This window comes from Balaenoptera acutorostrata, chromosome 7 (assembly GCF_949987535.1).
Source record: "Balaenoptera acutorostrata chromosome 7, mBalAcu1.1, whole genome shotgun sequence".
Classification (NCBI taxonomy): Eukaryota; Metazoa; Chordata; class Mammalia; order Artiodactyla; family Balaenopteridae; genus Balaenoptera; species Balaenoptera acutorostrata.
Genome location: NC_080070.1, coordinates 117,208,185 through 117,226,149, shown reverse-complemented (window position 1 = coordinate 117,226,149; position 17,965 = coordinate 117,208,185). Strand labels below are relative to the sequence as shown.

At 47.6% G+C, this 17,965-nt stretch overlaps 1 protein-coding gene across 1 annotated transcript in view; it reads left to right on the top strand.

Moving 5' to 3' along the window:
- ABCA13 (ATP binding cassette subfamily A member 13) overlaps positions 1-17,965 on the top strand; it is a 273,722-nt gene that overhangs the window by 146,991 nt on the left and 108,766 nt on the right. Inside the window, 1 exon segment of the mRNA XM_057549669.1 lies at positions 15,467-15,522. Within this exon segment, the coding sequence (XP_057405652.1) occupies positions 15,467-15,522 (56 nt within the window).

The window sequence follows — 17,965 nt, the reverse complement described above, 5'->3', positions numbered from 1 at the left end:
CGCGATTCAGAGAACTAGAGAAACAAGGTCAGGAGAGGGTCCTGAGTAAACCATTTAGCCTGAACCTTCTCACAAGCAGTAGATTCCGCTGGTCCTCTGGTCAGGTCCTGCCATAATCGAAGCTGCAAAGACAGGAGTCTGGGGTGGGGAAGGAGGCAGAGGGGCTGCAGCACCCCCCGAGGTGGGAAGGTCTTGGCACGGAGTCCAGGGAAAGGCAGGTGTCAGGAAGAGCAGAAAAAATTTTCCCAAGTTCCAGAATCTCCAGGGAGAATGAGGATGTGGTGCATGGGGCGGTGGCCTCCGTGGAGCTTGCGACGTGCAGACGGGATCAGGTGGAAGGAGGTGGGAGAGGCTCTTCCAGGGATTTAGGAAGCCAGGTGGGTAAACTCTGCTTTGAGGGAGATTAGTGAAGAAGGGCGAGCAGGGAAGCGTGTGCGCGTCTGTGTAGCATAAGGAGAGCTTGGACCTGGGAACAGCATTGACTGACCCGCAGGTGTCTACCAGTTGTGTCTCGTCTGCCCTGTTTCCCAGGTTCCCAGACGTTCCTGGTGAAGCTCGTCTGAGAAGCACCCACTGGTAGGAGTGGACTTTGTGTTCCTTTGTTGGAAAGTTGTGTCGACTTGAAAAAGACATTTATTCTCATCTACTGGAAACTTCTTTAACAGTATTTTATTCATGTCAACATTCCGATTCCCCTTGGCGTGTGTGTGCAGCCCTCAGGAGAAGGAGGGTCTGTGCAGTAAATTGGGAGCATGCAGGTCGCAGCCCCTCGGGAGAACAGGTGGTGACTTATTATCCGAGTATTGAGTAAGGACTCTGATGAGCAGGACTCCTCACGTCCCTTGGTGCTTGTCCATCTGCCACGGGCGGACATGGAACTGTTAGCTTAGCCATTACGATGAAGCAAGCACTCACGGGCCGTGGGACTCAGGCAGAGCCTGTGTTGTGGGCCCAGCAGCCCGGGGACGGGGCTCAGCGGGCATCCTGGCAACAAGGCCTAAGGAACTGCTTTGCAGACGACATGCCCTGCTGCTTGTCCCCGCAGTCCTGTGCCGGGGTCCCAGGATACCTGGACGTCCCTGCCTTAGATGGAGGGGCTTTCTGAGCCCTGAACCAGCCAGGCCGCCCTGCGGAGCCCCAGCGAGTGTGCAGCTTGTCAGGGCCCCCGATTTTAAGTGTAAAACTCAACGTCAAGCAGGTTACTAGCCCAGCCAGCGTTGGAATCATTGTTAAATCCCCTGGGAGGCTGGAGCAGCCCAGACTGAAGAGATGTGCTCCTGCAGGGACCCTCCAGGTTGAGTCTTCCGGCTGCGTGAGACCACGTGCAGGCCAGGTGTCCTGTTCCACGGCCATTAAAGGTGGCCGGGACGCCCATGGGTTATAGGAGTGGACGTGGCCTTAGTTCACCCAGGGGTGGGGGGACACAGAGTACATGTCACCTTAGAGGCTTTGTTCTCATGTCTACAGGTTAGTCACACGTGATGTCATGAAATGATGTATTTCCGGGTCCCAAGGGAAATTAAAGGCCCATTGAGGGCAAACCCGCAATCCTGATGGCTTCTTCCTGCGCCTTGCACGGCTAGTAGGCGAGTCTCTCTGCCCTTGGGACCCTGAATCTGCACGTTTTCAGTCGCTTCACCACCTGCTCCTGCGCAGCCTCTTGGCGGGTCCCTGGGGTCCCATGTGTCCCCATCCCCACAGCCTCACACCCCCTAGTGCCCAGGGCCACCCACAGAGCACGGCCCCCGGCTCCCGCACCCCGCGGCTTCCTGTATCTGCTGTAGTCAAATAAAAGACTCCTCCCTGCGACCCGTACCCCCGCTCCACTCCTGTCTGGCCTGGCAGCCCCCACTCCAGCCTCCCCACAACACTGTTTCACCCCTCCCCACCGCATGCAGCCCCCAGCCCATGGGGTCCTTGCTGTCTCCCCAGGTGTCCCCTCTGTGCTCACCGCAGGTCCCGGCTCCCTTGACGTCTACTTGTCACACCCTCCTGGATGAAATAATAATAATTAATAATAATAATAAAAACCCCCAAACACAAACCCAGGTTCAGTCCCGCTTGCCCATCACAGGCCACCTCACCTCACACTTCGATCTTGTGTGCACGTCTGAGTCCCCTCTATTCTGGGTGCTCCCCTTGGGAAGCGTTTTTGTTAAGATTCCACTGATATTGATTCAAGAATAAAGACACAGTAAAGATGCTGACACTTTGCTGGGGGGAACCGTTTCTAAAGTTGTGAAATTGTCCTTGCCCTATATTCAGGGCACCAGGGGTCACGTTTCCTCCCGTGACACAGGCCATCTTCTCACGTGCTGTCGACCTGTCACTGCACCCACTCCCGCCGTGCTCCCCGTCGGTGCAGCCAGAATGTCACCCCGACGACCTGCCGCCCCCACGGGCCTGGCTCCTGCTCTGCCTCTGTCCAGACTACCTCTCCCACCCTTCTTCACCTTAAGCATTTCTGCTCAACTTTCTACATTAAAACACCTTTACTGAGGTAGGATTGACATAGAACAACTTGTAAATATTAATATACACACCTTGATGAGTCTGGGATAAGTATACACCCTGAAACCATCATCACAATCAGGGCCATAACATTTCCTTTGCCTCCAAAGCTTCCTTCTGCCCCATCCATCTGTCTATCATCTATCTATCTATCTATCTATCATCTATCTATCTAACATCTATCTACCTATATCATCTATCCATCTAAAGTCTATCTATCTATCTATCTAGCATCTATCTATATCATCTATCCATCTAGAGTCTATCTATCTATGTGGCATTTACCTATCTATCTATATCATCTATCCATCTAGAGTCTATATCTATCTATCTAGCGTCTATCTGTCTAGCATCTATCTATCTATATCATCTATCCATCTAGAGTCTATCTATCTGGCATCTATCTATCTAGCATCTAACTATCTATCTATATCATCTATCCACCTAGAGTCTATATCTATCTATCTAGCATCTATCTGTCTAGCATCTATCAATCTATATCATCTATCCATCTAGAGTCTATCTATTATCTATATATCTATCATCTATCTAGCATCTATCTATATCATCTGTCCATGTAGAGTCTATCTATCTATCTATCTATTTTGTGATAAGAAAACCAACATAAGATCTATGCTTTTAGCAGATTTTCAAGTACACAACACAGTGTTTTAAACTCTCAGCTCTGTGCTGCACCGAGATCTCTGATTTACTACATTTCCCCCTCCCCCAGCCCTTGGTAACCACCATTCTGTTCTCTGCTTCTGGGAGTTAAACTATTTTAGATTTCTTATGTAAGTGGGGTCATGTAGTATTTGTTCTGGGTCTGGCTTAATTCAAGGAAACAATCAAGAAAATGAATTATGACAACATACATGCCTCCAAGCAGGAATTTGATATAGTGGAATAGCGTAGAGAGACAATATGTGTGTGTATATATCTACACACACACACAAACACAAACACACACACATCCAATCAGAAATAATAATGGTGGCTTTTTCTCTGGGTAGTGGACTCACAGGAAATGTTTAAAATTTTCTGTGTGCCTTGCAGTAAGTTATGAATTTTGTCCCATATATGTATAACTTTTATAATCAAATAAAAGACGGCTTGGAAAAAAAATCAATGTTTCACAGTTAAGAGCATTTAGATAGCTCTCCCCAGAATTTTTACCCTACAGGATTTCACTGTTCAAAGCCTGGAATAGAACAGGAGGTACAGGCCATTTCCTAAGAGCTATCAGGAGAAAAATTTGTTTAGCAAAATTACTTCACTGCCTTACTTTTGATGGAATAAGATACACACTCCCCGGGAATAACCCCCCGACTCCTAGTGGGAGAACCCATGCCTGAGAACAGGAAGTCAACTCAGGTCTGTTTACAGAGCTTCTGCCTGAAGAGCTGTTGGGTATCAGGAACCAGTGGTCAGCAGTGGTCTTCAGTCTGCACCTCAGGGAGATGGAGATATTTCAGAGAGAGGATCCAGTCGCACTTGAGTGGAGATGACGAGTACCCTGGGCTGGGAAGGCTTGTGGGCCCTGAGGTGTCAGGACCAGCCCTTGCCCTCATCAAGGAGGAGTCAGAACAAAATACAAATAAAACCAGCTGTCAACCCAGCATGGGGTCAAGGACCTGCCCCAAGGCTTGTGGGGGAGCATGCTGCCTTCACTGAGAAGGTGTTAACACAGGAACTGTCTTGGTGTGAGCTCACATCCGTGTAGACACAGGGAGATGTGTGAAGTCCATGAAGCAGAAGAGGAAAGATGAAGGAAAAGCCAGCCTGAGTTGCAGGGTGGGGTCAGAGGGAACTGCTGAGATGCAGGTGGTGACATAGATTTTCATTGGATGCAGAGTCACCATATTGATGGCAAATCTTCCTGCCCCATGTGCAGTCTTCTCAGAACACAGAGGGAAAAGATGATGTCATAAGCTATTAGGATTAGGTAGAGGAAGAAAGCAGACAAATAATAAAGTAACAAGGAACAATGAGAGAAGAAAACATGCATCAAAAACAAAACAACCCAACTCTGGGCCAATGGAAGGGTTTGCCATGATTCAGGCAAAATTCCTGAACTGGAAGTTATGAGATAGCAATTATTGATTAAAAAGAAGACTGGTGAGTTTTCTAGAGTTCAAAGATAAAGGACAATCTCTTTTACAAAGCTATAACAGATGACTTTTGCAGGAATACAAATAAGATTGGCTTCTGACTTCCAAAAATTTCCCTTGAGACCTCTTCTTTTACTCAGGGATTATTTAGAAGTGTGTTGTTAAAATTCTAGGCTTTTGAAATTTTCCTGTTACCTTTCTGTCACTGATGTTTTGTTTGATTCATCAGAGTTAGAGAACACACTCTGCATATTTTAATGATTTTAGGTTGGCTGAGGTTTGTTTTGTGGTCCAGGTATGGTTTATCTTGGTGAAGTTTCCATGGAGGATGAAAAAATGAGTATTCTGCTGTTGTTGGGTAGAGTGTTCTATATATATCAATTAGGTCTTATTGGCTGCTTATGTGGCTCAGTTCATCAGTACACTTGCTGGTTTTCTGTCCTGTAGTTCTGTCATTTGCTGAGTGGGGGGTATTGAAACCCCCAGATATAATTGTGGATTTGTCTGTTTCTCCTTTCATCTGTACCCATTTCTGCTTCATGTATTTTGAGGCTCTGATGGTTGGTACATTGTTGTGCCTTCTGGGTGGACTAATTCGTTTGTCATTGTGTAACATACCTCATTGTTGCTGGTAATTTTGGCTGCTGTGAAGTCTACTTTATTTGATTTTAATATAATCTTTCCTACTTTTTAAAATGTTTAATGTTTGCATGGTATATCTTTTCTATCCTTTTATTTCTAGCCTATGTCATTATATTTGAAGTGACTTTTGAGTAGACGGCATATAGTTGGATCATATTTTTTCATCCACTCTACCAATCTCTGCCATTTAATTGGTGTATTGAGACCATTTACATTGAGTGGATTTACATATCAGTGAGCTTAAATCTGACACTTTATTGTTTTGTTTTCTCTCTTTTTTTTTTTTTCATGCCTTCTTGTGAGTTATGGAACAGTTTTTTAGGATTCCATCTTGACTTGTCTGTCGTATTTTGAGTATATCCCTTGATCTAGTTTTCCTGGTGGTGGTTTTAGGTATTACAATGTACGTGGGTGACTTACTACCGTCTACTGGTATTGGCATTTGCCACTTTGAGTACTGTGTAGAAACCTTATTTGCACTTAGGGTCCTTAGCCCTCTCCACTTCTACAATATAACAGTCTTAGGTATTTACTTATACCTTGAGCACCACCTTGGACTGTGTTCTAATTATTGCTTATGTCACTAAGAATGACTTGAGAAACTCATGAGATAAAGGCTGGTCTGTTATATTTACCCCCATTTTATTTATTTATTTATCTATTTATTCATTATTTTCTGCTATATTAGAGATGTTGGTTGACAACAAACTAGGTTCTCTTTATTTTTCTTTTTTGGCTGTGCCACATGGCATGTGGGATCTTAGTTCCCCAACCAGGGCTGAAACCTGTGCCCCTGCAATGGAAGTGCAGAATCTTAACCACTGGACCACCAGGGAAGTCCCTGCCCCAATTGTAAACACATTCTGATGTTCTCCTTTCCTTTTGGAAGTTCTAAGCCTTCTTCTGTTATGATTGATTTCCTTTTTGTTTAGAAGACTTACTTTTGCTATTTCACAGTAGGCTTGCTAATGGCAAATTCACTTAGTTTTCTTTCCACTGAGAATGTTTTTATTTCTCCTTCATTCTTGACAGATAGTTTCACTGAATATATAATTCATGGTTGTCAGAAAAGAAACATCCAGCACTTGAGAAATGTACCAGTTCCTTCTGGATACCATGGGTTCAAATGAGAAATCCACTGTATTTTGAGTTGTGTTCCCATCTCTCTCTCGCTGGCTGGTTTTAAGGCTTTTTTATTGTCTTAAGTTTTTGGAAATTTAATTATAACATATTCTGGCATAGACTTATTTGGGTTTTCTATTTGGGATTCACTTAAATTTCATTAGCTCTTGAATTTGTAGGTTTACATCTTTTTGCCAACCTTGGAAACTTTTCTGTCATTATGTCTTCAAGTACTTTTTCAATCCCTCTGTCTCTCTTCTCCTTTTCAGACTATGGTAATAAAACTGTCAGCTCTCTTGTTATTTTCCCATAGGTACCTGAATTTCCAGGATTTATTTTCTTTGTTTTTTAGTTTGGGTAAATTCTGTTGTTCATCCTCAAGTTCACTGATTCTATCATTCAGTTTAACCCAACTGTTGAGTACATCTAGTAAGTTTTTTTCTTTTTTTAATTTCTGTCACTTTATTTTCAGGTCTAGAATCCCCATTTGATTATTTTTTATCACTTCTGTTGCTTTACTGATACATTATTATTATTATTATTATTATTATTTTACATTTAAAGAGAATTCACAATTACTCATTGAAACATCTTTATGATCCCTGTTGTCAGATAATTCTCACATCCTGACTCATCTCACTGTTGGCATCTGTTCATTGTCTTTACTCTTTCAAGTTGTGATTATTCTGGTTCTTGTTATGAAGGCTATTTTCTCAGTCAAATCCTAGATATTTTGGATGCCAAATTATGAGATTCTGAATCCCATTAAGTGGTTTTGTTTTGTTTTGAAGCAGGCAATCTTTCTGTTGAAGTCTCGCCTGAGAACTAGGTAGATATGTATGTTTAACCTACTACCGGGCTCTGCTGATGCCCTCCTGGCAAAAGCTGAAGATCTGGGGGTGGGGTCCAGATCTACCACTGAGCCTTGCTGGCACATACATGGCAAAAGAAGGCCCTGACTCGCACTGTCCCGTGGCTCCTCAGTGGGGTTTATGTTCATCCCCCAGGGCCCGCCCCTGACACTGGGGGCAGGTACTGGAGGACCAACTGTACCTCCCCACACCACGTGGCCCCCTTCAGTGTCAGTGATGCTGGGTGGGAAGTGGGCGCAGCCGGATGGCAGGGCAGAGGGTGGAGGTGAAGTGGTGCTGACAGCCCTGCTCCATGCAGCCACGTCGTTGGTGCTGCCAAGTGGACACGGGGCTGGACTTCCTTCTGGTCACTCCTGAGGGGCAGGGGCTGCACAGCATGGAGAGGTGACTCTCCTCACTCTGCCATGCTCAGTCTCACTGGCCAGGTGCGGGAGAAGGCTCGGCTCGCCTCTGGATGCCAGTGGGGCATCCGTGGTGCTCCCTGTCTCTGTCAGGTGGGCAGGGGGTCCACTTCCAGATGGGACCTGCTGAAACTGCAGAGGGTGGGGCCGTTTCCCAGTGGAGTTTGGCTGGACCGAGGGGGTGGATATTGCCAGGAGGGTGTTCTTTTGTTAGGCCACCTTTTCTGCTCCTTCAGCTTTCCTCTCTCCTGGGGTCTGTGGGAAGAGCTCTGCTTCCTAAAGCTTCACTATCGTTAGGAGCAAGGGTCGGGGTGGGGGGAGCTTTTCTTGTCTGGATCCGTTGGCTGTTCCCACTTAGAGGCTTCCATAGGCTTTCATGTGTGGGAGGCAGTAAGGAAACCAGGGGACACACCGAGGTGTCCTTTCCCATGTCCCGAGGTCCTTCTTCCCACCTGTCAGAATCTTCCTGTGTGTACTGTAATGTCCAGGCTTTGGGGTCACAAGGGAGAGGACCTAGGGGGATTGGGACTACTCCACGTGGAGGGACTAGAGTCTGGTCTCTGACTCCTTAACCACAATCTCCAAAGGCAGCGGGCCCTGGAGTGCTGCCTACAGAACATGGCAAGAAAAAGGCACACATCCCAAACTCCGTACCTAGTGAAGGTGTTTGCTCATGGAGTGAACAGACCACAGAGACGCCCCCTGTGGGGTGCGGCTCAGAGGACATACCGCAGGTATCCCCAGTAAAAATGGGGCCCAGAGACAGTCCCAGAGGGACTCGTCAAAAGTAAGATCACAAAAATATTAAATCCAGAGAATGAATGAATGAATTGGTGAACATCGATTCTCGTGAAGCACATAGATTATGCAAATGTTGGCATGCATGCAGTGAAAAAATTATTTGAAGGTCATGAATGATCCATGAAATAGAAGATACATAATGTGAAATATAATTCAATAATAATTACATGTATGTAGAGAAAACCCCGGACATTTTGAAATAATTAATATCAAAATGCAAATACTGATTAATTGTGGTTGGTTTTGGATTGGATTATGGTTTATTTTAATTTTACTCTTTACCCTGTTCTTTATTTAAAACCTTTTTACGATTGGCATCTACTACTCAAGAAGCATAATAATTAATCTTAATACTGAGAACAAAACCTTCTTTTCCAGGAGAGATTAAGAGGAGGGAGAGAGAGAAAGCCATCAAAATGCCTTCTAGTCAGGAAAGTGCATGCATTGCTCTTAATACCCTGTCAGATTAATTGAACTCTTCCATATCTCACTAATGACTCATAGTGAATTAATTAAAAAGAACACAAACTTTTGCACATGCATTGATGCCAAAGCCAGTCTTTTCTTTAGTTGTGGATGTTTACAGACATCTGGGCATTAATACTTGCAAAGATATATTTTATAGAAGGAGTGAACCCAAAAGTGACTACTTGAATTGGAGACAAGATAAGTGTTTTTCTATCATAATGAATATTGGACAAAAGCACAAATGTGCATTTTTACAAATGACAAATATACAGAATCTGGAAACCATAGAAGACGTACTCTAATGAGAATACTAAATCAGAACACTACTTTTATACATTTATACATTGCCGTGGGCCAATTCTTAGAAAGAAAAGCTGGAATATAAATGACAAGAGTAATCAAACAAAGAAAAATAATTCAAGTGTTTTCAGAATGTACATTTGGAAACGTCATTTCTGAAAACCGTTGGAGGTGACACTGAAGAGAGACTTGAGTGATTTCTTTGCTCCCTTGTGGTGCTGGAACCGGAACCGTGGTCCTTCCCCGATGGGCTCTGGGCCTTTCCGTGGTGTCATCAACCCCGAGATCCTATCGCATTACAGTTGTTACCTAAATGGAGCTCTGAGCACACACAATGCGATGGAAACAGCCCAGTTACAGAGATTGCCCGTTGCAGTAATGTGTCCCTACAACGAGGGCATCACAGGCTGTAAGTACAGAAAATGCATAAACTGGGGTCCAGAGAGTCAGGGTTGTGCCTCTCACTCTGTACTGTGTTTGGCCTTAGCGAAGCCATCAGAACGTCCTCTGCCTCAGTTTCCTCCCCCCAGCACTTTCTTTGTCCCTGGGGAGTTGCACTCAGCAGGGTTCCTGGTGTGTGAGATGGATCCCAGGCCCCATCTCTCTCCTGGGGTCTGTGGGAGGAGCTCTGATTCCTAACCCTTCACTGTTGTAAGGAGCAGGGGTCGGGGGAGAAGGTGGTGGGAGTGCGGGCCTGGGCAGGCATGGTCACTGCCACCTGCTGCCTCTCCTTCCGGGGTCCTGGGACACACGGGCCCCAGGGAGAGGAGTACCTTCCACCTGTGGTCTCTCACAACTCTTCTGCTTTGGGAAACAGGCACACGCATCCCTTATTGCAGTAACTCTAAGTCCCTCCCTACTTTTGCAAAACACAAACAAAATCTCAGCACTGATGTAGAGGAACGTTAACCTGATTTTGAAATAAGTTTAATCCTGCAGAGCCTCTTCTATCTTCAGAATATCCGTGGTTCTGAAAGCATCTGATGTAGTGATGACCAAATGGCAGAATCAGAATTAAAAGCCTGCCAGCATTCAGAAATCCCAGAGCTGCAGGAGCAGATCCTTCCCCAGGGAGCCCCCACCTCCTTCCCCATCCTGCTCCCCGATTCCCTCCTTCATCCTTATGGGGGTATTATGAGTGGACCGGGTGCCCCCAGGGCTGGGGAACTCTGCCCACTGGCTGCTGGGTCCTGGGCTCCTGTGTGGTGCGTGTCGAATGAATTCTCAGCCCTTGGAAGGAAGAAGTGTCCAATCTCTCTTTGACCATTGGTGAAGCTCCACTGATGTCTGGTGCCCAGATTTCCACCCAAAATCAGAATAAAATCAGAATGTCGTTTGACTTGGCATCCAATGTGGGGAGCTGCTGTCTTAGAAAAGCTGGTGGTAAATGCCCAGCAGGAGAGTTGCGTCTCTGAAAGCCGGTGGAGGGATTTTCCTGCTGATGTAATGGTCTCCATTCTCAAACACTGTGGTCTCAGGCCCTTTCTTTTTCCATCTCTTACTTTTAAAGAGAATATCTAATTTCCAGGTGGATGTGAGATTCAGTCTCCCTGTGGCCTTGAGCACCAAGCAGATGCCAGATCCGGGACTGGTAGGGCTCCCTGCAGGGCCCTGGAGAGGACCCCAAGCATGCGAGTCTTCAGGAGATTAGATTTAAATATTTACTCTGTAAAATATGCAAACAATGGGACTTGAAAGCCAGTGCTAAATGGAAAGCTGGGGCCTGAGAGGTTTCTGAGCAAAGGCCCCGGGGAGGGAGGGCAGCCTCTACATCGCGTGGGTCAGTCTGCTTCCTGCTTCTCATTGACATGTTGTCGGCACCCACTACAGCTCCCATGTAGACGCAAGGTTCTCTTTGTAGATGCAAGGTTCTCTGTGTAGACACAAGGTTCTCCGTGTAGAGGCAAGCTTCTCCACTTAGAGGCAAGCTTCTCTGTGTAGAGGCAAGGTTCTCCGTGTGGACGCAAGGTTCTCCGTGTGGACGCAAGGTTCTCTCTGTAGACGCAAGCTTCTCCATGTAGAAGCAAGGCTCTCCATGTAGACGCAGGGTTCTCTGTGTAGATGCAAGGTTCTCTGTGTAGACACAAGGTTCTCCATGTAGATGCAAGGTTCTCCATGTCCTGTGATTTGGTGAGCGAGCCTCCCCTGGGACTCTGGATGCTTGGCTGCTGCCTGTGTCAGGAGCAGGTCACCTGCTCTTCCTCTGCTCCCTATTCAGCCTCTGGATAACAGGGGTGAGTCCAGGCTGGGCCGCTTCCTGGGGGGCCCCTTCCTGGAGGATCTGCAGGCCGTGCATGCTGTCCTGGTCTCTGAATCACATCATCTACAACCAGACACTGAATGAGGAGATATTGAAAGTGTCCAGAACATGGCATGGCACGTGGTGGCATTGCCAACCCCAGGAGCACTCAGTCACTTCATTAGTGAGGAAGGGACTGGGGTACCCTCGCCTCCCAGATGAAAACCCTAAAAGGATGACAAAATCCAGGATGTGGGTGGAAATGAAGGGCCATAAATTCATAACAGAGGAAAGAGGGCACAGAAAGCAAATATTAGAGAACGTTCGTAATCTTTCCATGGTTACTCTAATGGTTTAAAACAAGTACAGATATTTATGCAGCTGGATGAAAATAAAGGTCCACCCACAGTCGTTTAAAATTTCATTGTTGGGCTTCCCTGGTGGCGCAGTGGTTGAGAATCTGCCTGCTAATGCAGGGGACACGGGTTCGAGCCCTGGTCTGGGAAGATCCCACATGCCACGGAGCAGCTGGGCCCGTGAGCCACAATTGCTGAGCCTGCGCGTCTGGAGCCTGTGCCCCGCAACGGGAGGGGCCGCGATGGAGAAAGGCCCGCGCACCGCGATGAAGAGCGGTCCCCGCACCGCGATGAAGAGTGGCCCCCGCTTGCCGCAACTGGAGAAAGCCCTCGCACGAACCGAAGACCCAACACAGCCAAAAATAAATAAATAAATAAATAAATAAATAAATAAATAAATAAATAAATAAAATCAAGTAAAACTTTAAAAAAAAAAAAAAAAAATTTCATTGTTGAACTCACCACAAAGTGGCCTGCAGCTTCTCACTGCGGAACCAGCAAGGCAGGGCTGTTTGCCCTCCTCCACCTCCTTCCCTGCACAGATGCAGATGCAGATGTGCAGAACCAGGAGTGTATGCGGAACACACTGGGGGGACGTGGGTTGTGGCGCCTGCAGCCCAGGGCTCGAGTCCTGGGAAACTTTCGCAAACCTCCGCGCTCCAGAGGCTGCTTCTGTCATGGCTGTGATAATGCCGCTCTGTAAGAATTTAAACTAACAGCCTAATGTCCTGACCAACACACATCACGTGACCACAGGTTGATCTGCATTTCCTTTGGGTACCAGCCCGTCCTCTGCTCACAAGGATGTTGAGAACTGCATCCACTTCCGTTCCCTCTATACCTCTGGGTCCCTCTGCAGGAAGGTGGTCAGAAACAAACCCTGTCCCGGGGCGGACGGAGCAGGTGTACGGAGGGCTCGGGGGGTGAACGCGGCAAAGGTGAGATGCACCTGGGGTTGGCGTGCGGGAACGTGACAACAGTAGAGCTCTTCAGGTGGGAGCAGTGGGACAGCAGAGTGACAAGAGCATCCACGTCCAGATAAAGAATACAGATGCTACATTTTCTTTTTCTTGCTGGAAATTCTCCAGGGCTGGAGGGAGGGTGGTGATGCCAGGGGAGGAGAGCTGACAGGCGATGCAGGTTGGGATGGCTCAGGGGCTGTGGCATGGAGGCGATGTGGACTGGACACAGCGCAGGGACTTGTCGGGTCTGTGGGGTGCGGGAGAGGGGGGACGATGATGACTCAGTGCTTGAGCCTGGGGGCTGGGAGGACGCGGGACGTTGACAGCCATGGACAAGCTGAGGGAGGAGCACATCTGCAGCTGACACAGGCTGTTCTGGATTTAAGACCCTGTGGTGTGCGGAGCAGATGTAGGCGACATCTACAGCCAGCAGGGGAGGCCCCAAGGAGAGTGGGAGCAGAGCCGGGGACCCGGGGGGACCCCGTGCCTGCCTCTGTGTCCTCTAGATGAGGAGCCAAGGAGTGTGCTGTGTGCCGTCCGGCTGCATGAAAGGCAGATCAGTCTGGCTCCAACCACTGGAATTGGTGCAGACCCTACAGGTCAGAGGGCACCGTCCCCAACAAGACTGCCTCACCTCCGACACCAGCCGCTCTTCAGGGGTCCCCAGCCAGCCCCACTTGTGACCGCCTCGCTGCAGCCTTGAGGGTTTGCAGGACTCCATCACCTTACAGAATTCACTAGAAGCTCACAAAACTCAGGGAAGCAATGGACCTACAGCCACAGTGTTATTGTAAAGGATGCAAGTCGGGGGGACCAGCCAAACACAGAGGCGCTTAAGGCTCACCCTCTCCCCTCAGAGGTCAGGCTGGCCCAGAGTTTCAACCCTCTAGACCACGTGCTTTTTTTTTATATATATCTTTTGAATCTATCTCCCTGGACTGCCTTCTTCCTCCAGAACATTACAGATCAAGTCCATCTTCTGTGCTCATGACAATCCTGTAGCTACCTGAAGGCATTTTTCGGCTCCCTCTTGCCCCAGGGGTATTTTCAGATTAGGCAAGTCCAATATTGTCTCGTGTTCCCAAAATAATATAATTTCCAAACCGTCCCTCAGCTAGCTGCATTTCTCTGGATGTTTTCTCACCTACAACACACTCATTCATCCACGTAGCCCCGAGCAGTGCACAGCCCTACAAACTCGCCCCCTCGGGATCTGGTGCCCCGAGGGGCTCTTGCTGGGTTTCGGCAGCATCTGCACGTTATAAACATGGTCCTCAGTCCCTTAGCTATGGGGCTGCCTCCTGACAGGGCTGGTGGGTGCTGGGCTGCTTGTCCCATGACTGGAAGCTGGAAGGAATGGGAGCTGGCAGATACCTAAGTAGAGGGTGGAGCCTCGTTCAGGGAAAGAAAGACATAAAGGTGGTGTCAGTGGTCCAGACGGGCAATTCAGCTCGTGGCAAACGTGTACCTCAAGTCTCGGAGGTGGGAAACCCAGTGCGGGCATTCGGCACACACCCTGGGAGCCTGCAGCAGAGCACTCGGACGGTATGAGATCAGAGTCCACAAATCGTTCTGGAAACTGTGCACGGGGCTTTTTGCTGCACCATAGCTCCCACTGTTCTTTTTGCTATGAAAGAACTTGCTGCGGTGCGTGGCCGAGCCCAGGATTGAGGAGAAAAAGGCTGGTGTGGCTGGAGCGTGAAGGGGGATGGGTGGAGGAGGGTCAGGACGCCCGGTGGCAGAACTGGCAGGACCCCGAGTTCTGAAGTCCGTTCCAGCGCCAGGCCTTTCATTTATTTATCTTCACTTCTACCCCGTGTGTTTCTGTAAAGATTTGAAGTGCCCTCGTATGAGAGTGCAGAATGCGACAGGCTAAATTCGAGCCACAGGAGGAGGAGAAGTGTAGGGGAGGCACGTGAGGTGGGGCAGAGATGCTGGGATGGCTTCCACAGGCAGTCAGCTCCACGCGCCTGAAACGGCCAATCAGAGCAGGAAACGTGATTGGTCTTATCCTTGACAATAAGACGAAATGCGTGAAGCCCTGGAGTTCTTCTCGATACAGCATGGATGGAGTTTGTGGGCGCTGAGAGAGCACGTGTGGATGTCATGAACGGCCTTCACGATGAAACCCTTTTAATTGGTAAGTTGATGGCAATTTCTCCATATTGCCTGCTATCACTACGCTAATGTAGAAGCCCCCAAAAGCAAAACAAAGCAACTCCTTAAAACAAAACCGGACCCATGAAGTGCTTCAGTTTTCTGTCTAGACTTGGCTTGATCTAGAGATGAATTTTTGAGTATTGCCCTGGTTTCCATCAAATAATCCCCTTGGCGTTTGTTGTTTGGCTTTCCCGAGTCTGTTTCCTCACAGTACATTATGGATGATGCATCACTTAAGCCACAAGGACTGGACGGTACAGCGTGGTGACATGTTAGCACAGTGCCTGTGACATAGCGCAGGCGTGTTCAGTACATGCGGGTGATTTCCGGGAGCAGCGACTACAGAGGTCCCAGCACAAAGTGGCTGAGCTGCCGGATGGGGCCTGCCATTTGGGAGGGTGGAGGGACCGGGCCAGGTGGGCAGATGACACTGGGCACAGTGCCCTGGGTGGCTGGGAGGGGGGCTGTCCCCGGACAACAGGCAGAGGCTTGCAGGCTCACTTTCAACTTGTCTTTCATAGGAAGCACGCTCTACAGCCACCCATACGGAGGAGCCTTGCTGAATGAGGACAAGTTGTGAGTTAAAGGAATACTGGGTGGGGGTGCCGACTGTGTATCAAATCTCTGGGTTGTTAGGGGTGATTCTCATCCCTTTTCTGCTTCTGCCCTGAGTGACGTTGGCAGGTGCACCTAGTGGAACAAGGCTTGGGCATTTCTGCGCAAAGTGTGAGGACAGGGATGGTTAAAGGAGAAAGTGCATTGACTGAGTCTAAAATGGATGAGCAGGGCTTCCCTGGTGGTGCAGTGGTTAGGAGTCTGCCTGCCAGTGCAGGGGAGATGGGTTTGAGCCCTGGTCTGGGAAGATCCCACATGCTTTGGAGTAACTAAGCCCCTGCTCCATAATTACTGAGCCTGTGCTCTAGAACCTGTGAGTCACAACTACTGAGCCCACGTGCCACAACTACTGAAATCCACCCACCTAGAGCCTGTGCTCTGCAACAAGAGAAGCCACCGTGGTGAGAAGCCCATGCACCGCAACGAAGAGTAGACCCTGCTCGCCACAACTAGAGAAAGCCTGCGAGCAGCAACAAAGACCCACCACAGCCAAAACAAAAAAACAAAAACAAAAACAGAACAAAACAAAAATGGGTGAGCATGTCATGCAACTTATTTCTAAGTAGCAATTGTTCCAAGGGGCTGATTTGCCAAAGCTCATGCGACCCAACATCTTTTTCAAGTTAAAATTTTAAACATGGCATTTACAGAGGTAGCCATAGTGACGCCTCCTGACAGTTTCTCCTGTAAGTCTGTCCTCACCGTCCAGATGGAGATGGTGCTGATGAGGCCAGTGTCCTTTATGTGCAGACCTAAGTGTCTCCTCCTTTTGCCCGTCTCCCTTCCCTGCCATACAGTGGACAAACTTTTATTTAAAAATTGATAAGTAAAAGTATTTTTAATGTACTTCCTGTGACCTACCCGACAGAGTGGGAGGACACAGATCTGGTTGATGGGTGATCTCCCCTCCTGTCCAGAATGCAGCAGGTGGTCCTCACATTCATACACAGACTCTCGGGGTCCTTCCTTTATCTAACACCTGCCGGGATTCTAAGTGTGGGCACATCGACTTTGGTTATGAAGTAAGACGTGATGGAGGGTTTGAGCTGAGCCATTGCATCGGTGCATTACCAGAGGCAGCTGTGCCCTGACCGTCCCCAAAGGGGAGGCAGTGATGGACCAGAGGTGTTGGTGGTGCTCTAGTTAAAAATGGCACAGAAAGTACAGTGCACATCATCGCCAAGCACCTCCATCTACTAGAGAACATTCTGGTGTTGTGAGAGACTAGATTCAGAGGTGGAGCAGCCACATGTGGAGCGAATCACCACCCCCGCCCCCAAGAGCTGTTATCCAGCAAGGTGGCCCTAAGAGGGCAGAGGCCACAGCTCAGTGTGGAGGCCACTAGACAGGAGCCTTTTATTTTGCCTGGGAGGCGGGCTCAGTGTCAAGACTGGGCTCCAGGTGGGCAGAGAGGGACCTGCCTGTCACCTTCGCTCTCCTCTGTGTGTCCTCTAGACCCTGGGAGTGTAACCCAGGCCTCGAAAGGTCATCGAGGGTATTTAATGAGAGAATCCACACCCTTAGCCAATATGCCGGCTGGTCCTAAGTCCTTTTTTTTTGAGGAAATACATTTATTATTACAATGTTGACAGAGCTCACTAGGCATTTGAAAAATAAACGAGTAAATCTGCAGTTTTACCTCAAATAAAATTTTTACCTGCATTTTTACCTAAAATGAACTCCACATGGGAGAGATATACCATGTTCTTGGATTGGAAGAATCAACATTGTGAAAATGACTATACTACCCAAAGCAATCTACAAATTCAATGCAATCCCTATCAAACTACCAATGGCATTTTTCACAGAACTAGAACAACAAATTTCACAATTTGTATGGAAACACAAAAGACCCCGAATAGCCAAAGCAATATTGATAAAGAAAAACGGAGCTGGATGAATCAGGATCCCAGACTTCAGACTATACTACAAAGCTACAGTAATCAAAACAGTATAGTACTGGCACAAAAACAGAAATATAGATCAATGGAACAGGACAGAAAGCCCAGAGATAAACCCACACACATATGGTCACCTTATTTTTGATAAAGGAGGCAAGAATATACAATGGAGAAAAGACAGCCTCTGCAATAAGTGGTGCTGGGAAAACTGGACAGCTACATGTAAAAGAATGAAATTATAACACTCCCTAACACTATACACAAAAATAAACTCAAAATGTATTAAAGACCTAAATGTAAGGCCAGACACTATAGAACTCTTAGAGGAAAACATAGGAAGAGCACTCTATGACATAAGTCACAGCAAGAGCCTTTTTGACCCACCTCCTAGAGAAATAGAAATAAAAACAAAAATAAACAAATGGGACCTAATGAAACTTAAAAGCTTTTGCACAGTAAAGGAAACCATAAACAAAACAAAAAGGCAACCCTCAGAATGGGAGA